Raw genomic sequence first — 25,670 nt, 5'->3', positions numbered from 1 at the left:
AATGTGGGCAAAATATTTCTCACTAACATTGGAACATTTGAAAAATCAGGTATTAGTAACTTTGTACTTAAAATTTAGCTGGTATGGCACTATATGAGCATAAATTAACTGCAGCTATTGATGTGAGCACAGATATATACAAAAACAAGTACCATCATGGGCTTTATTTTTTTTGTGTGTAGAATTAACTCCATCTTATACTTCCCAGTAGTGCTTCTAGGCAAGGCATTTATTTTGTAATTGCCTTGTCCCATTCACTTAAATTTATTAGAGATCTAGACAGTGATTTTTTTGTATACACTTTATCTGCAAGAAAAAAAATCTATACCTTAATTTAGTAAGGATATGGCCCATCACATTTCTTTCCTTTGATCATGTATCTGTCAATTTCTAGGAAGAGGAAAGAAAACTTATAATTGAACTGTTGGAAGAAGAGACCATAAAAAACTGTAATCTCCGTATCAGAATCAAGGGATTCCCAGCAATTGTTATGAAAGAATTTGAAGGTATTTCTAAGTTAATTCATTTCATCTTAGAGTGAAATGTATTGGAGAATATAATATATAATAAATTTACTAATCACAATCATTTATTTTAAGGAGAACTATGCAGCTTTACATAACTTATTTTAACTGCAGAATCTGGATTTGGATCACAGAAATTGAGATATAATTTTTATGTCTAAAAAGAGGAAACTAAGAAACACTCAACAATATATAAATTTCACTTAGTATAGTCTTATTATTTACACTTGATTTAGAAAAAAATTGTAAAATCAATTCATATTTGGGCTTTACATACTGCAGAACTGCTTATTTCTAGATCCCCACTAACGTATCACCAAGTGAAAACTGATCTGTTGCAAAAAAGGATTAAGTTTTAATAACCTATTGTTCATGACAGCAGCTTCTTTCAAACTCTTATTAATGATCTGAAAGGATGAGTCCTATAGAAGACTAGAGAGGGTTTGTGATGGAGAGTTGAGTGTGAATTATGTTGCCTGGCCTTAATGCATTTAAATATGTATTTATGTATTTATTTATTCAATTTATATGGCCGCCCATCTCAAATAAGTGACTCTGTGTAGTGAACAATTATAAAATCAGTTAAAATTAAATTACAAACACAGTACAAAAAATTAAATATATACAGCAGCTGAGAAAATTATAATCGATATTATATTTTATTATTAAAATAACCAGGAAACAGTTCCCTGAACACACTCAGGACCCTAGGCCTGGGCGCATAACCAGGTCTTCAAGGCCTTACGAAAGGCCAACAGGGTTGGGACCATTCTAACCTCTGGAGGGAGAATGTTCCAGAGGACAGACGCTATGGCAGAAAAGGCCCGCTTCCAAGTCCCTGCCAAACAACATTCCTTGGCTGACGGGACCCAGGGCATGCCCATCCTGCTAGACTGGATTGGACGGGTAGAAACAACTGGGCAAAGGTGATCCCTCAGGTAACCCAGTCCCAAGCCATGAACGGCTTTAAAGGTGACAACCAGCACCTTGAATGGCACCCAGAAACACACTGGCAACCAGTGCAGCTCACGAAGCAGTGGTGTTACATGTGCCGAATACCTGACACCATTTACTACTCATGCAGCTGCATTCTGCACCAATTGAAGCTTCTGAATGCTCTTCAAGGGCAGCGCCATGTAGAACACATTGAATTAATCCAGATGGGAGGTCATGAGTGACAGTGAGCAGAGCCTCCCAGTCCAGGAATGGGCACAACTGGTACACAACCAGTTTGTGGTGTGCAAAGGTCACAGCCAGGGCTACCACCTGCTCTTCCAGCAGGAGCCATGAGTCCAAGAGGACCCCCAGATTGTGCATCAGATCTGTCTAGGGCAGTGCCACCCCATCCAAGAATAATGGTGGAAAAACCTTGACACCGGAAGACCCAAGTACCCAAAGCCATTCAGTCTTGCTTGGGTTAAGCTGAAGCCCATTGATCCCATCCAGGCTCCTACAGCCTCCAGACACTGGGACAGGACATCCAGCACTCTGGGGTAGAGATATAAAGCTGGGTATCATCAGCATACAGATGATGCCTCACCCCAAACTATCAGATCACCTCACCCTCATGTACATGTTAAATAAGAGGGGAGAGAGGAAAAGGGAAAGTTGGAGACAGGATGAAAACTGTCCAGATTAATTGGGTTGAGTGATGGCCCCTTGAGGCGACATACCACTGCTTCCTTAAGAGCTGGCAGGACCACCCCCTCCCTCAAGGAAGAATTAACTACCACCCAGACTCAATCACACATCCTCTCCCAGGCAGCCTTAACCAGTCAGGAGGGGCACAGATCTAACACAGAAGTGGCCCAACTAACAACTATGAGAATCCTGTCCGCTTCCTCAGGTTCAAAGGGGTCGAACTCCTTCCAGATAACTATGCAAGACTCAGCCCCCATAACCTCCACTGGCCCTGCCCCAAGGCTGGAGTCCAGTGCAGAGTAAATCTGAGCAATTTTATCTGCTAGATGCACAGCATATTCCTCATAGCGACCCTGTAAGTGGATCCTAGAATTACTCACTCCAAGGAGGATCCAGGTCACTCGAAACAGGGGTGCTGGATGGTTATCTGCGGATGCAATAAGAGTACAGAAATATGTTTTTCCACCCTTACTACCACAAGGTAGGCTCTAAGAGCGGCTCTAGGTCATGTTTGACTGTTTTCACTCTTTGTTGTTCACCAGCAGCGCTCTAGGTATTTCTTTGACCTCTTAAACTCCCTTAGCTTGCCTGTAAACCATGGAGTGTTCCAGGATCCATGGGTGTGGAGAGGCTGCTCAGGCACAATCCAGTCCAAAGCCGCAGCCGTTCTTCCATTCCCGGCAGCCACCAAGGCTTCATCCAGATGGTGTAGCAGACCTTCCAGAACAACCCCAAGCTCCCTTTGGAACCCAGTCAGGTCCATCCATCATCTGGGAAGGGCCAGTCTAATAGGCCCAGCTTCCCTGTAGATATTATCAAATATCCCTGCAGATATCAAATATTTGATAATACTATCAAATATCAAGATTTTCCAGGTATTGTGCTATCCAAAAAGGAGGAGTGTAACTATGGATCCTTGTTTGCTTGTTTGCTTCAACCTTGGGCTGAAGAGGTGGTAGAATAAGCAGAAGGTAAATATGAAAAAATAACTTCATTTGCTTTACAAGAGAATAAACAAATTCATGGAATTTATTTATTTATTTAATATGTCACATTTATATAGCCACCCATCTCACACAAAGCGACTCTTCACCATATTGTATCTATTTGGAGCCCCATATTTGGAGTTAACAGACCATTCAGTATCATCTGGCAAATAGTAAAAGAGGATTACTGTTTTTATACTCCAACTCTGAATTTCCATGTGCTTGTTTCTGTGGAAACTGAGTTATGCAATATAACAGACTTATATCTAGGACAGTGATTGCGAACCTATGACACGTGTGTCAAAGGTAACACACCACGACATTTTGGGTGACATGCCAGCGTTCACCAATACCCGACACCTATTCTCCCTGTTTGAGTTACCGAAGAAACTGAGTTTGTTTTACTCGTATTTAATTTTTGTAATTATTTGACATTTCTTTGTATAATACATAACTCCACACATGATTGGACTGTATTTTTTTTAAATAAATGAATATGTAAAGAATTGTTTCTCTTTTGTTTGGGGCAGTGGGTGATATGCCAGCAGAGTCAAGTTAGGCATTTTCTGAATCTTTGATACACTGAGCCCAAAAGGTTTGCCATCATTGATCTAAGATGAAGTCTCAAGGATTGATCCAAGTATCACTTCAATGTGGTTAGCCTTTAAAGAGTCAGTGCTTTACCTGGGCCTTGTTTTCCTACAACTTCTGTAATTTCTAGATGATTCTTTTGGCACTTCAGTTACTTCAGAGATCTAGTAACTTACAGAAACGTTGAAGAGGGGATTTTAATATATATATTTTTTAGCATATCTGTCTTTCTGTCTTAAAATTCCTTATTTTAGAACTTGTGGCTGCTGCTCATCGATTTCATCTTAGCAAGTTAAGTGAAGTAGAAGCTTCTATGAATGAAACTATTGGTGCAGTACAACAGGTGTATGCAAAGCAGATGCTGTCTGAAGAACAAAACGAAACACTGTGGTAGGCGCTATTTGTTCAGTAAAAATGAGCAATTGCAAATAGTGAATTGTAATGTTCAATCCCTTACCCTAAAGACCATGTATTCTGTACTATTATTTTAACTACCCAAAAGAGCTTGTACAACATGAATATAGCATGAAACTGTTGTTCAGTATGATTGAAAAGAATTCAAGCCATGTATGATTATAGAATGTTGGTGTCTTAGTTTAAGAATGATAGCCTAGTCCTCTATAAAATGAAAAATTAGACTATATATTTCTTTTACCTGCTGCATCCAGCGAACAGTTGAGTGGAGATCTTAGCTGCCACCTGCCCTAAATTATTGGAATGAACATTTTTTAGGAAGATTTCACTTACTAGAGATAAATATTGCATTATTTGGCAGTGACTTATTTTCATATAAGTGATAATGGCATAGTTTGCTCACTGAGATGCTGATAACGGTGAGAGCAAATTTAGGGAAAGCAAATTTAGCATTGTATCTTTTTGGTGTTGGATCCAGGGCTAACTACAAAGTGTGGCAGTCTGCAGTGGAACCAAATTACATGCTCAGAACACAGCCCTCTACAAAGAGCAACCCTAGGGTTATAAGAGAGAGTGTATGTATGTGTTTGTATATCACAGCCACACACATACACACACACATACAAACTAGGACTGCACAGCATTTTGAAGTACTAGTGGATATCCCATCTTTTCCCAGGATTGTGTGGCAGCATCAAAAAGCAGCCATGTGACTCCAGGAAAAGATGCAACTGCTTCAAAGTGTTTCTGACAGGTGCTAGATCTGGCTATCTATGTAGTTCTGAATGGTTTTCAATAATTAGAAATAGAACAGCCAGGTAAACTGAAATACGGCAAGCGATAAGTGATTATATGTTAAAATGGTTGATGAACAAAAATGTTTTATTTTAGTTCCTTAAAGTTAATCACCATCAGGCAGACATCTATGGGTAATCTCCATAAGTAAATGACAACAAAATAAGAAATTCTGTGGTACCATAAACAGTAATCCATTTATGACTGCAAAATCTCTCTTTTTTTCTGCAAACGACTGCCATGGCTGCTACATCTTTAAATGCCTTTTTTTTTTTTTAATGACAAGGCAGCTAACATAATTAATGAAGTGGAGTTATATAGAATTAAGTGCCTCACCAGAAAATTACTGGCTATGCTGCCTGACTTGCCATCATTTCCATTTGCCCTTATTCTTGGATCAGTGCAATTTTCTTTAGACTTATTGAAATGCATAGAGCTGGTAAGGAACTTACAGTGTATATGCATGTTGTGAGGTGGGATTTTAGTTGGAGGAATTTAGCAAACTGAACCAAATTCTGCTTCATATGCAAAAGGAGAGATGAGCTTTACAAGCCCTGAAATTTTCTCTTATAACTAGAATAATAGTGTCTCCATCCAAATACAGAAGCTGATATCTTTCTAAATACAGCCTGTCCTTATTTAGATTGGACAACCTTGAGAGTACTAAATACAGTTTAAGCTTCATTATCTCTGTGTGCAAATCAGATTTCAAAGGATGATGACCAATAGGCTCTCATGTAACTGAAAGCTTCAAATATTAGTTTCAGTGTTTAGAGATTCTGTTCAAAAACTTTATGCATTTGAGAGACAGTAACATAATGTATTGCCTAATCTTATTTTTGCTAAATTTAATTACGATAGGAAGTATTTGTAAACCACTGTTGGGAAAAATTATTTTTAACATTAGTGACATTACTCAGTTGCATAGCATAATGTAAAGTTGTAACCCTTGGCAATGGGTTTGAAACCAGTGTACGGTCTAGAAACTGCATTGGTTGCATTTGTGGATGACCTTTGGAGAGACCAGGATCAGAGGAGTGCAACCTTCCTGGTCCTTCCTGATCTCTCAGTAGCTTTCAGTACCATTTACCATGGTATCCTTCTGGACTGCCTTGGCACGAATAGAGTGCAGGGCACAGTTTTGTAGTGGTGCTACTCCTTCCTGAGGGGGTAATTTCAGTTTTGTGGTGGTGGTGGTGGGGAATCTGTCCAAGACCTTTAGTTTGTATAGTGTCTTAGGGCTCTCTACTCTCTCCACCTCTTTTTAAGATCTACATGAAACTGCTGGGGGAGGTTATCCATCAGCATAGGATCCGGTATCATCAAGATACCAGATGATGGTACATAGCTATATGTCTCAGCCCTGGACCAAACAGGTGATTCAGTAGAAGGCTGACCCAGTACCTAGAAGCTGTCAGGATCTAGATGGGAAGGAACAGACTCAGAATGAATTCCTGCAAGACAAAGTGATTTGGGGTTTATGATTCCAAGAAATACTATCTTTGACTATGAATGGAATTGTATTCCCATGTTCAGAAGTGGTTTGTAGTTTGGGGGTCCTCCTGGATTCACAGCTCCTGCTCAATCAACAGGCAGTACCTGTGGCCAGGAGGATTTTGTACAATTATACAATGGCCTGTTTGCAGTCAGTCATGTCTTAAACACCTCTTACTTGGATTACTATAATGTGTTCCACATGGGGCTGTCCTTGGAAAGCATTTGGAAGGTACAGCTGGTACAAAGTGTGGCAGTTTGAACAATGATGAGTATCCCAATACAGTATACTCAAGTCTACTGCTTTGGGAGCTGCATTGGTTGCCACTTGGCTTCCAGATGCTTGTTATCACCTTGAAGGCCCTACATGGGTCTGGACCAGATTATCTGAGGGAGTGCCTTCTCCATATTAATTTGCTCAATGGATCAAATCGAATAGGGTGAACACCCTCCAATTACTACCCTCATTTTTTGGAATTCTGTCCCCATGGAGATCCAATCTACTCCTTCCCTCCTGAGTTTCAGAAGAGCAATTGAGACTTGATTGTTCCATCTAGCGCAGGAGGAGGGCATGTTGTGAATGAAGGTTGGAATCTGAAGAGCACATAAGTTTGTATGTTTTCTGTATATTATTTTGATATTGCCAATTTTGTTTATATGGTAGGTTTATATTTGATGATGGCAATTTTGTTCACATCATGAGTGAGTTTATTATTTTTGAAGGGAGTACTTTTTTATTTTATGCTGACCTTGATTGTTAGCTGTCCAGGGCTGGTATACAATTAAAAAGATAGACAGACAGACAGACAGACAGACAGACAGGGCTTGTGTTGTTTGCTGTCAGTTTTAGGATTTCTTTACAATTTTCTTTTGACAGTCAGGAGCAAGGTCAGATATGGGAGAAATACGATGAAGTTGTCCAACTAGTAAACCAGCAAATGGATGCAAAACATTCTGTCAACATTAAAATTAATGAATTTCATAACCTGACAAAAAAAGAGGAGGAAGAAACTGTTGCGGAAGAGATTGCCATTGAAGAACTACAGAAACTAATGGCTAGCGAAGCCCTTCAGTTTAAAGAAAAGAAAGCATTGTTAAAGTTGCAGGTACATTTTCCGGAATTGAACTATAGCACTGCATTAGTGAAAGTGTCAGACTTGGGGCCATCCAGCACTCTTCTTTCCAGTGGGTCCCCAGAAAAGTCCTCTGTGGATTAGATTAGCTACCAATACAATGCAGTATATTGGAATTGAATATGAGGCCTTATACGTGAAAAGCATCTGCTCAGTCATGGGACTGCAAAACATTTCTGCTCATTACAATTTAGGGATTCTTCTCTCTTAAATCTAGGCTGCCTCTATATAATTTGTTAAGACATATCCATGAACGTACATCCAAGCAACACTGGTGAATTTATGCTTAGTTCTTTTTAAGTTCTTTCAGTGCTCCATGGGAATGCATAGAGTGAATAATTGAGAAATTAAGAAGAGACAGATCTGGGCTCTCTATAAGCAATTTTATAATGCTACTATTAGATCATTTTATCAGGTTTCTGTTATGCCAGTATATGCGTGTCTGTCTTGGCAGATGGCAACACTTAGCCAAGTTTGTCTGGGTTTGGAAACTAAGCAAACCACTTCTGTATTACTACTAAGAAAACTACATGAGTATGGCTATTAAGTCATCAGGTGCTGAGTTTAATATGTAGGCCACTTTATACTTTGTATATATGTACTCCTTTAAATCAATTAATGCCAATTTCCCCATCTTGTCTCGGTTCTGATTTATCATTATTTCTTACAGGGATTTTAAATGAAAATCATGGAGAAGCACGAGGCTGGGTAATCTCTAGGATCTCTGATTAGACTGTTAAATTATTAAAATAAAAAACATTTTTGTGAGAAAGAAAGGGAAGAGGGAAGGAATGTTAGGTCAATCTTATTCATAATTGATTTGTAGACTAGATATTTTTGTGACAACTTTTGAGGGGTGAGTATCTTAATTAGATTCCAAGAAGTTTCCTTTTCTTAAACTGTCTGGAAAAGGGACCCCGTGTAAAAACAAGGTTTGGCATTTTTATCTTTTACTACCCAATATTCAGTATCATCAGAGACCAAAAAGTTGCTTATGTTATTCTCAGATACTGTGCTAATAGAAATATAAGTAAGGATGTCACAGAGATATTTAAGAGTCAAAAAGAATGTTATTAAAGAGTCAAAAAGAATGTTATTAAAACAAAAGTTTAAAAGAGTGTGAGATCAGTTAATATCAATACTAAGTTAGGTGTCTTGGCTAACCTGCTGGGCTGGAAACTAGAGGACAGTGAGTTCTTTTCTTCCTCCAGGCATGAAAACCAGCTGGGTAACTTTGGGCCAGTCACTCTCTTTCAGCCCAACCTACCTCACAGGGTTGTTCTTGTGGGGAAAATAGGAGGCAGGTGCATTAGGTTACTACACTGCCTTGAGTTGACTAAAAATAGGTGGGATAAAAATCTAACAATAAAAATAAAATACTAGTAACATCAGCTTGCTTCAAACAATTCCGTAGTTTATGTTAAGAAACAACATTAAAAAACCATTCAAGGTTGTAAAAGATGCTAGCAATTAAAAAAATGATAAAGTAATATAAATGTTTAGAGTTTTACATCCTAAATATAATTGGTAGTTGAAAATAATGAATCATCCCAAAGGAAACATTTTTCTGAAATCCTCCAATAATTTAATTGGAGAAGGTGTTTCTGTTGAGAAAACATACACCTTACCTTAAGTGATGGTAGTTAGTATTAGAACAAATGTACATTGGAAAGAGTGTGGCTTTTTAAAATTAATTCATTTAAACCATCACATGATTGGTAGCACAACATAAAAAGAGCCAACTTGACTGTAATGTCACTAGTTAGCATTCAGAAAATCCAAAAATTAACATTTTGAAAAATATGCACGTATAGAATCTGAGATCATAAAATCTTGTGAAATTTCAGTTTTCTTCTGTGAGGACACACATTTTCAGAATTATTCTGTAAAATTACATCACATTTTGGGGTGAGTTGGCTGATATTTCATGAGATTCAGTCCTACGTATTTATTTATTTTGTATCATCGCACAAGATCATGAAATGCTGCCTAGCACTTGTAAAGCTTGATGACCCCAATGATGGATTAACAATAGATGTTCAGAATAGCATCTTACAAAGTGAGACACCCAACAATTGAGTGGAAGCAGCAACAGAGATGGGGAAATACAGGTTTCCATAGAAAGTGCTGAATAATATACAAATAATAATTTTAGCTATATTAAAGTTGTTTTTGACTGTAGATTGAAGAACTTCAGAAAAAACTTAAGATGAAGAAATATGAGGTTGCAGAAAAGGAGAAGGAGTTTGGAGATCTGCTTAAAGTGCTACATAGTCTACAGGAGGAAGTTGCACGATATAATCAGGTAAGTTAAATTATCCCATTGGTAATGTGCCTTTTAAAACTCATATCTACTGGTAATGTCTTTTTCCACCACTGAATAAATTGGGACTATATAGGTACAACCCCTGGCCATGGATGCCACTTGCTCTTTGAACAGGAGCCATGAGTCCAGGAGGACCCCCAAATTCCACATCAGTTCAGTCTGGGGTATTGGAATGGGATGGAAAATCACCAGATTTAGGAGGCCCTTACACCAAAGCCACTCCGTCTTGCTAGGGTTTTGCTGAAACCTGTTTATCCCCATCCAGACCCGCTTCCAGGCCCTGAGACAGAACCTCCACAGTATCACTTGCCTGGCCTGGGGTGGAGATATACAACTGAGATAATACTTCATCCTGTGCTGTTGAATGACCTTATCCAGTGGTTTCATGTAGATGTTCAACAGGAGTGGTGAGAAAGTCAAGCCCTGAGGCACCCCACATAAGTGCCACCGGGCAGACCTCTCCACCCTCAACACCAATTGGAATCAAGCCTCTAAGAGAGTTCTCCTCCCCCCCCCATTAGTTTCTCTTGTATGCTTCTATTTCTTTCTTTTGCCGTACTGCTTTTGCTGCAAAGATAATTCCTTCCTCTTTCATCAAGCCATTCTACTATCAAAACTATATATTTTCCTGCTTTATTATTTGATACTGAGCCAGAATTTCCCAGTTTGCATGTGATATATAACTCTGGATTAGTTCAAGCCAGGTCTTCATACCAAAGCTGGCATATGATGAGAGGAGTATTGGAAGGTTGTTTGATCCCAGACTCACTATCAGCTTCATAAAGCCATGATTTGACACTTCATGCAAATTACAGGTAGTCCTTGGGTTACAACCACTCGTTCAGTGACCATTCAAAGTTATGATGGCACTGAACAAGTGGAATTTACAACTCTGGAGCGCCTGCCTGTGATGCCCACCCACACACCTGCCAGCTGCTTTCCTGGGACTCCCGCCTTTTCCCACTTAATGACCCATGCAGGCAGCCGGCATTGCTATCACTAAGTGATGTGATCACATGACATTGCTCTTTACGACCACATTGCTTAGCAACGGAAATTCCAGTCTCAATTGTTGTTGTAACCCAAGGACTACCTGTATTTCAGTCCTTTAATATTTTAATATGATTAGTATGAGCTTTTACTAATTACCAGTATCGGTATAAAATGAGCTTTTTATACAGATATAATTTATACTGTTATTTTATTTATACTTTTCATAGATGGTTACTGATTTGAGAGAGGAGTTAAAACAAATGTTAACATCCATCAAAGAACTAATAAAAGAGTTTGAGAAGAAAAAGGCTGAGAAAGAGGAGATTATGAAAAAAAAGTAAGCAAGATGTACTTCTCTGTTGTATTTGTACTTGATTTTTTATCTCTTTTGGTGCTAAAAATGTTTATCTTGTAGAAATCTGATTGGATTCTAAAGGACATAAAACTCTGTAACAAATACTGATTAGGACTACATTTACGCTCAAATTAAGTCATTATTAGTTTAATTTGATGCAACATGTCAACTCAGCAATTGTGTTTTATAAAACATGGCTTATTGTATATGAACTGGGACACAATGATTTGTTCAACAAACCAGGTTTAAGACATACTATGGTATAGTACAATGTACAAAACCTGTTGGTGAAAAGGCTTTCCACCCTTTTCTTACTGTGGGACCTTTTAAACTGGAGATGCCAATATAAATTCTCCCTCTGTACTACCCTAGAGCCTCTCCTAAAAGCTCGAGCTCCTATGCAGTTGGATTTTCCTATGAACATCAAAGTAAGTCAGTAAAACTAGACACATGAGTGCCATTCAACTTTGTTTTGATTTTGAAAAGCTATCAAATACACATCTATCTTCATAATGCAGTACATAATAACTAATGTATATGGAGCTTTTCTAATTTGATAGGAGGAAAGAAGAACTACTCTACCTGTGCAGAGGATTGATTTCTAGGTTTTTCTTTTTACATACAGGTAGTCCTCACAGTAATTGAGACCAGGAACTCCATAGCTAAGCGATGCAGTTATAAGATGCGACATCACATGACCACACTGACTTACAACAGCAAATCTGGCAGTCCCAGTCGCCATCATTAGGTGAATCCCGCATGGTTGCAGTGTCCCACAGTCATGTGATTGCAATTTGTGACCTCCTGCCAGCTTTCCCATTGACTTGACTTGTTGAAAGCCGGTAGTGAAGGTCACAAATGGTGATCACATGACCATGGGATGCTGCGATGTTGTAATTACAAGCCAGTTGCCAAGTGCCCGAATAGTGATCATTTGACCATGGGGACACTGTGATGGCTACAACAACAAAGACCTGTCATAAGTCCCCCCCATTTAGTACTGTTGTAACATTGAATGGTTGCTGAACAAGTGGATGTTAAACGAGGACTACCTGTACATAATAGTGTTAGAATTTGCTGGATTAGATCAGTATCTTTTTGACAAATATTTCATGACATGCTGTTTACTAAGCTAGTTAAGTATGCATTGGATGGCATCACTATTAAGTGGAAACAGAGCTGGCTCAAAAACTGAACTCAAAGAGTGCTTACCAATGGCTCCTTATCACATTGGAAAGAGGTATTGAGGTGCCACAAGAATCAATCCTGAGCATCTGGTCTTCAATATTTTTGTTAATGAGTTGGATGAAGAGGTGGAGAGAATCTTTATCAGATTTGCAAATGAGACAATCCTAGAAGACAGAAGTAGAATTCAAATTGAACTTAATAATTGGTGAAATGGACTGAAAATAACAGAATGAAATTTAATAGACAAGTATAAAGTTCCTTACTTAGGAAAGAAAAATCAAGTAATGGTACTTATGAAAAAGATATTGGAATAATTACTTAGGAAAGAAAAATCAAGTAATGGTACTTATGAAAAAGATATTGGAATAATAGTTGACTGCAAAGTGAATATTAGCCAGCAGTGTGATATAGGTGCAAGAGAGGCAAATTTTAGGCTGCATTGTGTATAATTTTCAACTAATGGGAAGTAATCATTCTCTTTCATTCAGCTTTGGTCAGACCCCATTTCAAATTATATATCCAGTTTGGGTACCACACTTCTAGGATTCAGAGAAATTGGAACAGGTTTAAAGAATACTCATGAGTATGATTAGCAGGTTAGAAACCTGAGTTCTATGAAGAAAGATGTAAGGTACTAGATATATGTAGCTTTGAGAAGAGATGACTGGTCGGGAGACATGCTGACACTTAAAATATTTAAGAGATTATCACACCACAGAAGAGTGTGTAATCAATTAATTAATTTGGATTTCTGCACTGAGCATGGAGTAGGACTCAATGGCTTAAATGTTAATTTTTTTTGTTTTTTATAACAGCCTTCTGGGTAATGGCAAACCTAATGTGAATGTAATCTCCTTTGGTTTTTCCTTGAATCTCATATTAATTTATTTAAATTATAGATGTTGCCTGTTCCCATGTGTGACTCTAGGCTGCAAAAGATGTAAGAGGGCTTATTAATTTATATATTGATTGTGTTTATGCCCTGTCTTTCCCAGAAGCCCAAGTATTTGTTTGTAGTCAACCTGTTGGTAGATCTACATTTTCATGAATTTGTACAGTGATGCTTTGAGAAGCATACAAATAGGATATGTGGGCAATAGCTTTTCCTCACAGTTTCCCAGCAACAACTACTCGGAAGCTGATGCCTTTGGTTCTTGACTAGCATCCTGTCATCATAACTAGCTATCACTGATGAACACCCACAATGAATTTGTCTGATCTTTTTTAAAGTTCTCATAATCACATCTTGTGAGAGCTATTTTCATAGCTCATCTATATTATTAAGAAACAACATTATTATGTTGTTTCTTATAGGAATATACAGCATCAAAAGCAAAAGGTGTGACTTCTGTGTTTTTAGGCAGCAGTTCTGCATAGGAATTTCTTGTGAATAAACATATATGGAATCTGTTACTCTCTCAGTTGGCATTTTTATACAACTGTAATAATCTGATTTTTTTAAAAAAAGAAAGCTACTCGTGCAAAGCTTTTGAAATGACACAAGATAACCATGTTTGGCAGCTTCTTCCTTTGCATAGGACAAGGTGCTTTTATTCAGCTACATTATTTTTCAGGTGCTATATGCAGGACAATGTAGTTTCAACAGATGCAGACTTTGATGAAGAAAGAAAAGATTTGCTACAGCAGCTAGAGGAGGTAAAAAGAAAAAACTACTTACCCTTTAATAGGTCATGCTACTGAGTTTGGAAATAATGGATAATAAAATAAAGAATACCGGCCATGGTCCCCAGAAGTTGAAATTGTGTATGCCTGTTCCTTAAAATCCTATTATTGTCCTGATTAGCTATTTGGTGGGAAGAGGGCAGGGCAGTTCTGCTCCATCTTTTCAAGGAAATGAGCGTTATAGGAGCTTCTTTTATATGTAGCTACATGCACATAGCTCTAGTTACTGGCTGAAGCTTAGGGATTATGCTTAAGAGTGGGGTTTTCTTCTAACTCAGATGTGAGTATCAGTCCCACTATTGTATGCATATTTATTAACATTATCTTCTGACTTCATTCTAGAAATATAGGCATATAGCTGGATCATTGTCATGGTTTTTGCAACCAAAAAGAACTAAAAGAGTTTAGGAAAATCCATGGGGAGATAATACCCATGCTTTTGCTGCTAACATATGAATTGGCCCTAATTTCATTTGCCTGAGTGGAACTAAATTAATTTAAGAATAATAAATAAATATTTGGTGAAGTTAAGCAGACCTTAAGTCCCCCTTGTTGTACCTGATTTCATTTTCTTACACTTAATTACAATAAATAAATACATAAATGTTGTCATTCAGAATGCCAAACCTAGACCTGCATATACCCCAAATGCATTTAAAAAAAAAATGGTTAAAGCAGCAGACCAGTGCTGTGTTTTGGAGTGGGCTTACCTGCCTCCCCAGAGAAATGGAAAGCACCCTGGAAGATTAGTGACAAAGGAGCAACCCAGTTTGCATTCTGTTTTTGTGATCGGGCTACCCATCATGACAACTATTTTGAAAGAGTCCCCATAACTTACTCTCAAATTCCAAATATGCTTACTTGCTCAAAATGGTTGAAAGCTTCTGCATTAGATGCTTTGCTATATTGGTTATATTTAATTTTGTACCTTTGTAATGAGGTTGTCTGTCAATAATGCCCTTTGAAGGAGCAAGAAAGTGGCTGCTTTCAGCCAAGAAAATTAACTGTACAATCAAATTAATTTTCTTCCATGAAAGTACAGTAGCCATTTTTCTTGCTCCTTTCAAAGGCATTAATCCATTTTCATTCACAGAATACAGCCAACATTAAATAAACCAAACAAGACAAGTTGGTACCATAAGCTGAATATTATGGCTTTATTTATTTAATAAAACAGAAAATATAAAACAAGAACTAAAAATGAAACAAGAAAAAATGCAGTAATAGTACTCCTTTGACCATGGATGAGATAAAAAATGTGATTTTGGTATGAGTAATGGTAAAGCACAGGATTGGGCAGCTTTCTAATAGAATGATTTAAAATATGTACTGATATCCTCACTTCTAAACTCTAACAACTATATAATGAGATATTTATTTTTAGTGGCATTACTACCATTGGCAATCAAAATATGTCATATAAAATGCCAGGGATTAAACTAATAATATGAGAACATAAATTGAAATTATTTGCTGACAGTGTCATACTTCCAATTATTCAACTTATTAGAATGAAACAAATTTTAAAGTTGAATTCTCATTTCAGCCAGATATATTTTTATTGAATTTTACTAAACCACATATCCCTTCAAAGTATACTGAATTACCTTGGTATATGTTAACTGTGACAAAGAAATGGTATGCTTTTTACTAGAAAGGCTGTTTGATTCTGCCCTTAGAAGGATGGCTAACCAAATTGTGGGAGTATTCCTTGATGTCCAGAATAACTCCGTAACTTAAAAATAAATCTGACATAGAATTCAGTTCTAACTGGAAACCATCCTGGATTATAGCTTAATACATGGATTTGTACGTCATCCGAAATTAGGGTTTTTCTATGTAAAGAGTCTATATTTTAACTTTGTGGGATGTTCCAGTTAGAATAGATTCTCAGTATTGATTCAGTTTATTATAGCTTATAATTTCAGTCAGTGATTTATACTGTGTTGACCATGATTCCTAATGTGTATTCTTAATTAAAAACTTAGTATTGTTTTTACTTTTTAAAAGTAATATAACCTATTTTATAAGTCATAAGTTTGACTGAAGTCTTCAGCATAAAACTGCACAAAGTAGTTAAAATAGGAAAATAGGTAATGTATATCTAACATATAAAAATGTATGCCACCCAGAATCATCATAGAAATTGGGCAGCCTTATAAATGTAAATAAATAACTAATATTATATTAGGAAACTAATCTCCTAATTAGATCCCTTATTTACTTATTTGTATTTTACGATTCGTATTTTACCATTCTGTTTTACTTGCCTTTTATCTGTTTGTACTCTTTCTGTAAAATCTCTAATAAAAAATGAACACTTTTTTAGTTGAAAGCCATGAAAAATATTTTTTCCAAAACAATTCCTAAATTTAAATGTCTATTTCTAAAATAAAATATTTCTAAAATATTTTCCCCATTACAGAATGAACTTCATGTGAATTCTGATATTTACCCATATTTGTGAAGTGTGGCTGTGATATTGAGTTAAAATTTCTTAGAACAATCAAATAAATATATTGGATGGATGGATGGATGGATGGATGGATGGATGGATGGATGGATGGATGGATGGATGGATGGTTGGAGCAAGCAAGTTTGATGTAGCTGAACTAGAAACTGGAGGCTGTGAGCTTCTTCCCTTAGCCATGGAAGCTGGCTGAGTTACTTTATGCCAGTCACTCTCTCTCAGCCCAACCTACTTCACAGGGTTGTGGTTGTGGGGAAATAGGAGGAGGGAGCTTTACTCCCTTTTAATCATTTATGTCACAACAGATGCAGGTACCATTGCAAAGAAGTATATTTAATTTACTCATGTTTAATTTTTTCATGCACAGAAGTGAATTAATTGACTAAAACTCAAGTGATTTATTGACTAAGATATCTTTCAGTTGGTAAGACCTGCTTTAATCATATTCTATAATCCTTTGGAAGTCATAGAAATGTCATAACATTTTTAGAACCGTTAAGCTTTTTGGTTAAATTAATCACTCTGGGATTTTTTGTAGGCTGACCAGAAACTGCAAGCACTTCAGGAAGCCTATCAGAAACTCAAAGATGAAAATGATCTTCTTAATACGCAATATCAAATGTTAACAAATGAAGAAAACCATTTTTGTGCTGAAAGAGACAGGCTTATAGCAGAGTATGTTAATTCTTCAACATATCTCTGGTTTCATGCTGCTTACAATTATAAACCAGTTATTAAGTGTTTTGAGGTAAACAACCCAAGTCTGAATCACATTGAAGTAGGATAAATCTCACCACAGTACAAGGAGATATTTTTTATTTAAAACCTGTATGTCTGAGGATGTCAAAAAACATTTTACCATAATTTATATGCCTGTCTTGTTCAAGGAAAAGCATTTTGTTCAAACTATCCAGGAGTACCCATTTTGATTCTATGCCTTATGTTGGGTGAGTCAGTAATTCAACCTAAGCAAACATCCCTGCTTACCTCTATTTTTACTCTAGTTTGGGGGTATGGTAGACGTTAGACTGTAAATTCCTTTAGGGCAAACATCTGCCATCTTATTCTTTGCCAAGAGCTGTGCATTTTGTTAGGAAGTGTATATCCTAAGTATAGTTAGCATACAACAGGTGGCAGCATCTTGCTCATCTTGGCTGATCCCAAAAAGCTAAGGGGAGTCAAACCTGGTTAGTAATTCATGGGATACCATCAAGAAATTCCAAGTCTGAGGCTAGATTGGGATGCCAAAGGAAGCCAATAGTAAACTACTTCCATATAGTTGTCAAGAAGATTATATGGATATGCTCATGTGGTCATCAGGAATCAAACTTGTCTGGGCAGTTTTTACCTTTACCTTTTAAATATATTTAACATGGAATAGATTCCCAGAAAGAATTGTGTTCTTTTCCATAAGCAAATTTTTCACAGTGTGCTGCTGGTTATTCCAAATTAATGTTTTCAAATTATTGAATATTGCTGATCTGACTATTAGTTAAGGATGGCCCTGAAGGCAGATTTGTTGTGTCACAGCAACAAGTGCCTACACCAGGAACTGGTGGTATTACCTGTAAATGGTTTATTCTAAGTCCCTCCTCCAGGGTATAATGTGTACTTGAAAACATCCTATGTGAATTGGGCAAAGGAGTCCTTCATTGAAATCTATGTTAGGGTATCTGAATAATATTCTAGATATAATAGGAAGTCATGTTTTTGAAATTCTGTAGTTTGTAGTCTTGTCATTTTGTCAGTAGTTAAGAGTTTGAAACATCTGAAAAAAACCTGGCTTTTACCTCTTCCTGATCGTATAAACAAATTAGCCTCTGTTCTGTCTCCCAGGTTTTAAAGATTTATACTGGATTGATTTCTTAGTTCTTTTCTTAATCTTAGTTTTTATGTGTATATTGGAAAGCCACCCCAGAAAAATATATCATCATAATCAACATAAAAATTAACATAAAAAATACAACCCATCAATGGTTGGCTAGCCATTTGTTTAATAACATGGTAAAGATGTAAAGAATTTGTGTTCAAATATTTAATTAAGTCCTCCTCTTCCAAATAGATTTGAAAAGTTATCCAATATGCTCACAGAAAAGCTTGACTATATGTCAAAACGTGTAACAGAGACAAAAAATGTACAGGATGAGCTGGACCAAATGCAGGATATATACAAGTAGGTAATTTCATTTTATATGTATAAAATAACTTGCTGATGAGTGATTTTCTCTTTCTAGTTAAGTTTGTGAGAATCAGAAATGTAACAAGGAGAGGATTGATAGAACTAACAGAAAAGATTTGCAAACCAAGTTCTTATAAGACTTGATAAAAGTTCAGGCAAAAGTTTAAACCATAGTTTGGTGTTGTGGAAATGAGCTGAAATAAATCTTGGGTTTACAAGATTGGCTCTCTCAATCTTCCATGTGCTCCAGATAAATTATAAATTCTTGTTACATTTGAAATCAGGAAATAGCCATTTGATTTTTCATTATTTAAAATATTCTTCTAATTTGCTGGTTGGTTGTAAGGCTGAAAAATTTAAAACAACACTATATTACATCATGCATATTACATCATTATATATTGCTGCAGGAAGGGGTAAAATGAGATATCTATTTTTGGTAAGGGAGAGTGAATCTATCTACTCCATCCATCTATCTAAGGATCCTATCTCAGACATTTCATTGCTACCTGTTAATGGAGAGTTGCATTTACCATGAAAGATTTTAGTCAGACAGCTGACAAGTTAGGCAGACAGCTCTTCCTATGTATTAAAATGTTATGTTATATTATTCTAAATTAGGAGGTGAGCAACCCACTGCCTGTATGTCTCAAGCAGCTCTTCAACACCTTTCTTTGTGGCACCCAGGACTTAAACATTATTCCATTGGCCCTGCCTCCTCAGGAAGTGAAGGGTTAACTCTATGTCTTTGTTTGATGAAAAGAGCACCTTAAGTCCAGTTTTCTGTTTTCATGTATTTAAGAGGTAGAAAGAAGATCAAAAGTATCTGTTAAGCCCTGTAACTGGCAAACCAAAGACAGAAGAACCACACAGACTTCAGAAAGGCATCTAATACTAGTCAGGGATTAAAAACATAATTTTAAAAATTGTAAATTCCCAAACTTACAGTGAGCCAGTTTAGTTGGAATATTTTTGAAACCCTTCCTTCTCATAGCCCTCACCTCTGGGTGGGTTACTCTTCTCACATAAACTGAGTTTCTTCCCTGGCTCCTTCCCACAGTCTCTCAGGATCAAGGAGGACCTTCTTAACACACTCATTGATAAAAGAGGGGTTAAAGTACACACATGTTCAGTTCCCAACGTTTTATAATCTAAACCCTTTTTCTTTGCCATAAACCTGACAACAAGACTTTGTGAGAATCTAACTTTGTTTGTTAATGTTAGGGAGATTGATATGAACATTAGATCAGCTCTCACATAGTTTATCTTCCTTTTTCATAGACACACACACACACACACACACACACATTCTCCTTAACTTCATCCCCAGTTCTCAAATTAAAAAAAAAAACAACTTTCTTTTTTCATGTTACAAACCCCTTCAGAAGTTGGGTTCCACAAATGGTTGTTCCTCTGCTCCAGAAGAATTATTCTAAATACTGAATAGATTAGTAGGTATTATGATTTCTGATGGTAGCACCCATTTAGTTATTCATTTTGCTTGAAGGTTTTTGAAGAAATTAGAAAAAATATACAACTGTCTTTAATAATTAAAGTAGCTTTATTGGCCATTTAAACATATAAAATATGTTTACATATTTTATGTAAAATATAAACATATAAATATAGTGCAAAACAAAAAAAATAATTCAGTCTTTTTCTGTTAGCTGCCAGATTTATTAGAACAAAACCCTGAAAAATTAAAGCACATTTTTCTTTGGATAATCATAATTAAAATTGTGAGGAATAGCAGTGGCTGAAATATTAGCATAGCACCATAGTCTTGGGGAATCCTTTAAGGATTTTTTAAAAATTCACATCTCCACTATACCAACAAAGCATTTTAGATCATCTATATAAAAGGAACTTTTCAGTAGTACTGTATATTGATTATGGATATTTAAAATTTTGTGTTAAAGTTCAGGTTTTTGCATAAGGTCACTTACCTCAAAAGGGAATAGTGTGATGGATATGCATATCGCTTCTTAAATGTATATATCTGTTTATATATGTTCCTAATTAATGCAGTTTTTTGGGAGGTTTGGCTTAGTTTGATTTCTGTTTATTCATTTATTAATTCTGTTTTTTAATTTTCAATGTTTCGTTGATCACACTGTGTTTAAGTAAAACTGAAAAAAATTATACTTTTTGTTTCAGCTGTACACATGATAACTATGCAAGAGAGATGGCAATTTTAGAGGTATCGTTAAAGAAAGAAAGTGATAAAAGGTATAATATTCTGTGAAAATAATTTGTTATGAAGTGACAAGCTAAATTGGTGTCAGTTGCTAGTTGTGCTGAAAAAAAAGCATACATTTGCAATACCCCAAATATCGCCAAATAAATGCTATTTATTTATTTATTTACTTACTTTATTTGTATGCTGTCCATTCCTGAAAGCTCTGGACAGCTAACAATCAGCAGCATCACTTAGCTGCCAAGGAGAACATGAAGTAAATTAAGCCTGCTTTGTTTTTAATTGTGCAAATATTTTTAAAATGCTTCTTCAAACTGAGTTCTTCCAAAACACTAATATCATGAGAAGCCCAGTTTACCCAAGACACAAATGTATCCGCTATATTTAAATAGAGTGCATTCTGGTGTCCTGAGCATGTCAGTACAAAGCCTATACATCCCAGTTGGCAGGATGTGGGCAAAAGGATATTGGCTTGCAAGGTAGTCCCTGAACTAGAGATCCTAGCTTGCCTACAGCAGCATGAGCCTGCCTGCGGTGAAACTGTGCTTTGATGGTATACTGTATGGGCAAAATGTGTCATCATCAGGGAATGCTGTATGTGACATGGTATGACGAAGGCTGGTGATATAGCCTCCATAAATGCATTATGTAAAAGTCTTGATTGACTGAAGCCATAATATGTGGTGGAGACCAATATCATGGACCTATCTGTTGACAACCATGGCATATGGAAAATTGTGACTTGGGGTGTTAGTGGAGTATAGTGTAAAAAGAATGAAATAAAATAGAAATAAAGTTGTTTGTTTGTAAAACTAAGAGAAAGGGGTAGGATGTATAGAACTGAATGAAGGTGGTCTGATCTTGTGGAATAGAGTTGATGAATGGAAGTGAAAGTGTAGATTTAATTATGAACATATAATTATTTTTATACAGTGTAACGCCACATAGTTTGTACAATGAAAACACTACACAGGATATATACTCTAAAAATAGAGAAATCCCCCCTCCCAAATGATGTAAAACCCCATACATGGGGGCATGGCATAATATAACATCTGAATCTCTCTGCTTTGAGAGCTTAAGGGAAGGTGGACTGTATGTACCATTCTGATAGCATTTCTAAGATACTCCTTCCTTCAACTGCAGAAGGAATAATGGAAAAGGTATGCCCATTATCAGCCTATTGTTACCATGATGTCACTGTCTCTTTTCATTTACTGTACATATTCAGTGATTGTGAATTATTAACACAAACTCAGTGATGCATTTTCTCCTTTACTACTAGAGAACAGTTTCAGATCCAACTTGGCAAAATTACAACCGTGTATCAGACTTTTCTGGGAGCCCATGAAGAATTTCTGAGCGAGTCAAAGCAAAAGATTGAAGCTGCAAAAAACTTATTTAACAAGTTAAGACAGGAGGTATAATACCTATTAGGGTACTAACACCAAATCCCATTGTAACATAGATTTTCTACAGATGTGGCACATTTTGGACCCATATCCTATATACACACATGAATTCATGGACATGGTAAGTGTCATTGCCACTATTTCAAATACTGCTAAAGAATTCATATTCAGAATGGAGTCTTATATCCTGCGTCAGCTCAGTGTTGCTCACTGAAAGGCATTAGGATCTGATGGAAGCCCCCAGCAACCTCCTCGGTCTGTGGAGAGGACCTTGTGCGTAAGGAGGTTGGAAAATCTCTGTGGATGAAAGGTTACTATCACACTAGTAGGTGTAACACATAGGAAGGGATTTCAGGAAAGGGTCAGAATTGATTCTGGATCCAGTGGAGAGTGGTGTAGTCAAAGGGCTTAATGTATGCCAATGAACAAAGAAAAACAGATACTGATATTAAAAAACAAATGACCTTTCTACTGTCAGAGTAAAGAGAGAGGTAAACAAGATTATAGATATATCCCCCTAGGCACTTTTTCAGTAATGCTAGTCCTCAGCATTTGGGGTGTTTGATTTCTCACATAAAATAACAAAACTAACTTGAATGGAAATTGTTTAGGGAACAAAGAAACAAAATTATCTTTCAGATGAGTCAGTGAAGAGTCCTACTTTCCCATGAATAGCCATATGAGAAGTGGGATCTATTTCCCTTCTGAAGCCAGAAGAAAATGGGTTGTCATCTAAATTTCTTCATTTCAAATTATGTGTCAGAATCCTGAATATGCCAGAACAAAAACTGAATGCCATGATGGCACAAAAAGGTATTTAACACAGATCAGCCCTTTCAAAAAGGGTGTATAGTTGATGGGGCATAGACTTCTCCCCAGCCTTCACCTCAGAATTTGTCATCCCTTATTAGCAATGTAGCTTTGGACATAGTTGTTTGTTGACTTTTCGTATGATCATTTTACAATTGTTACCACTTCAATTTTGTTTTCTGGGGCAGCTTCCTATAGTATGAAAAAGTCAGAATTTTGATTATGTGAATTTGCTTTTAAGATAATATGTCTAACACTTCAGTTGGTACATTCAAGCCAGAGCATATTCTCTCTCAACATTTGATCATTGAACTGAATACAGCAACACAGAACAGAACTCAAAGCAGAAAAATCCTTCTTATTAAATATTGATTGATTCTATAAATGCCAAACTGAACTGAAATCTCAACATCTGCACATTCATGTACACTTCTATATTAGTAGAACAGTATTATGTTGCTGCTTTCTCATATTTTCTACAAATAGAATGAATATTTCAGTAAACAAATAAAGAAGGCTAGTGAGAAAGTGAAACACCTCATTGCCAAGCTGCTTAAAAAAGAAGCCCACTATAAGAAACATGATGCTGACTTAACAGAAGAACTTGAAGAACTTGAGGCAAGACATTTGCATTTTAATACATTGTTGTAACTGTCTTTTATTATGTTATGAAAATAAATTTGGAGATTTAGCCAGCCTGTTTAGAATCAAAAGGAAATAGAAGCAGTTAAAAAAAAATCAGATTGATGAAGTGGGTGATGGGAAGTGGGAGAGTGTGCTTGTAAATCAGGTGTTTGCATTGGTTCCAAGCTACTGGAGTTGCTTAAGTTGTTTGCTATGGGCTGCTAGGATAAGAAGAGCCTTCAGTTCCCTGAAGCATGTTGATATGAGGCTTCCTTTGGATAGAAAGTTTTAAGGTAACAATGAAGCCATGCATTCCTTGGATACCTAGCTGACACTAAATGCAGAATGACTGGAGAGAGAACTGGGGAAAAAAGATAGAGCTACCAGAGTTAGGTAGAAGTAAAGTCAGAAACAAATTCTTGTTCTCTATTCCAATTACCAGCACATCTGTCAAGCATAATGACTCTCAGATTTGCAGGCAAGAAGGAATGGAATGGAGAGACAGTGGGGTCAATGACAAAGTCGTATTGCCGTTAAGATAGCAGGAGGAATTTGACTGGTCATGTAAGAGATTTTTATAGGGTGGGGAAGCTACAGGGCTTCTAGATAGAAGAGGTGGCTTGTTGGAGTTGTATCTAGGACATCTTCTGGAAGAAGATACAGCTATGTAATCTAGGTAATGGGTACATCTCTGCTTGAAATCATTGTTGAGAGTCCCAAGATTCTGAATCTAGCACTGTTCTGCAAGCTGGAATTCATCTCACAGTTGGATGATTGCATTACACTCTGCGTGGGGCTTCCCTTGAAGATGACTCAGAACTTGCAATGGCCCAGAATACAGTGGCAAGGCAGTGCTGGGCATACCTCAGTATGCCCATGTGATACTACTGGTCTGCAAGCTGCACTGGTTGCCAGTAGGCTTCCCGGTGCAATTCAAAGTGCTGGTTATGAGCTATACCATAAGTCCAGGTTATCTGAAGGACTGCCTATTTCCTATGGTCTCTTCCTGTCCAGTAAGATCAAAATTGTTTTTATTGTCTTGTTTTCATGTTTTAAATAATTTGTAAACTGCCCAGAGTTGCTGGGAGTTGGGCAGCAACAGAATTGGCATGCGTTGTGTTCCCTTGATCAAACAATGCCATCTATTGTAAGGAGGCATGCCTTCTCTGTTGGAGTGCCACCCTCAGAAACGATATCTTCAGCAATCTGTTTATCCCACCCTAATGATGTTCCACAAGTCTTCAAAAACTTGGTTGTTCTCCCAGGCCTTGGGGTAGGGTGTGTGTGGAGCCTTGGGTAGTTGGTTATTGTGTTGTTGTCCAGATGCTTAGGTTCTTTTTATTGTTTTCCTACTTTAAGCGTAAGCCACCCAAACTCAATCTGTTGCTAAGTGGCTTCTAAATCAATCAGTCAGTCAGATGATAGATAGATAGACAGACAGACAGACAGACAGACAGACAGACAGACAGATAGATAGATAGATAATATTAATCAGTTGTGCTACTGCATTAGAATATTAGGAAGCCCATTACCACTTTATGTATAAATTGTCCATGTCTGTTTTCCCTCCTAAAAGGAAGAATACAATTCTAAAACAAACTCTATAGAAGAATTGGAAGAAAAACTACAAGAAAATATTCCCCTCTCAGAAGAACTACGAAAAGAATTAGCAGAAATAAGCACCAACTATGCAAAAAAAAAGGAAATATATAATGGTATATTATCCATGGATTGCAGCATCTCTTACCTATGTAACTCACCAACTCTTGATCTTATTTATTTGAGTGATGGAGTTCATGTTATGCCTGTCCCACGATCCATACATTGCCATCTCTTGACGATAAGCCTAAGATTT

At 36.8% G+C, this 25,670-nt stretch overlaps 1 protein-coding gene across 1 annotated transcript in view; it reads left to right on the top strand.

Moving 5' to 3' along the window:
- Positions 1-25,670, top strand: part of CCDC175 (coiled-coil domain containing 175) — a 40,534-nt gene that overhangs the window by 1,497 nt on the left and 13,367 nt on the right. The window contains exons 2-13 of the mRNA XM_015889795.3: positions 395-506; positions 3,997-4,132; positions 7,323-7,551; positions 9,761-9,883; positions 11,125-11,234; positions 14,015-14,096; positions 17,132-17,268; positions 18,656-18,766; positions 20,930-21,001; positions 22,255-22,390; positions 23,678-23,809; positions 25,392-25,530. Coding sequence (XP_015745281.2) covers positions 395-506; positions 3,997-4,132; positions 7,323-7,551; positions 9,761-9,883; positions 11,125-11,234; positions 14,015-14,096; positions 17,132-17,268; positions 18,656-18,766; positions 20,930-21,001; positions 22,255-22,390; positions 23,678-23,809; positions 25,392-25,530 — 1,519 coding nt within the window. The remainder of the gene's footprint in view (positions 1-394; positions 507-3,996; positions 4,133-7,322; positions 7,552-9,760; positions 9,884-11,124; positions 11,235-14,014; positions 14,097-17,131; positions 17,269-18,655; positions 18,767-20,929; positions 21,002-22,254; positions 22,391-23,677; positions 23,810-25,391; positions 25,531-25,670) is intronic.

This window comes from Python bivittatus, unplaced genomic scaffold (assembly GCF_059951505.1).
Source record: "Python bivittatus isolate LINGU-HERP-01145 unplaced genomic scaffold, Pbiv_v1 ctg000580_np1212, whole genome shotgun sequence".
In the NCBI taxonomy this organism is placed as follows: Eukaryota; Metazoa; Chordata; class Lepidosauria; order Squamata; family Pythonidae; genus Python; species Python bivittatus.
Note: the sequence above shows the minus strand (reverse complement) of the source record. Positions and strands in the feature narration are given on the sequence as shown.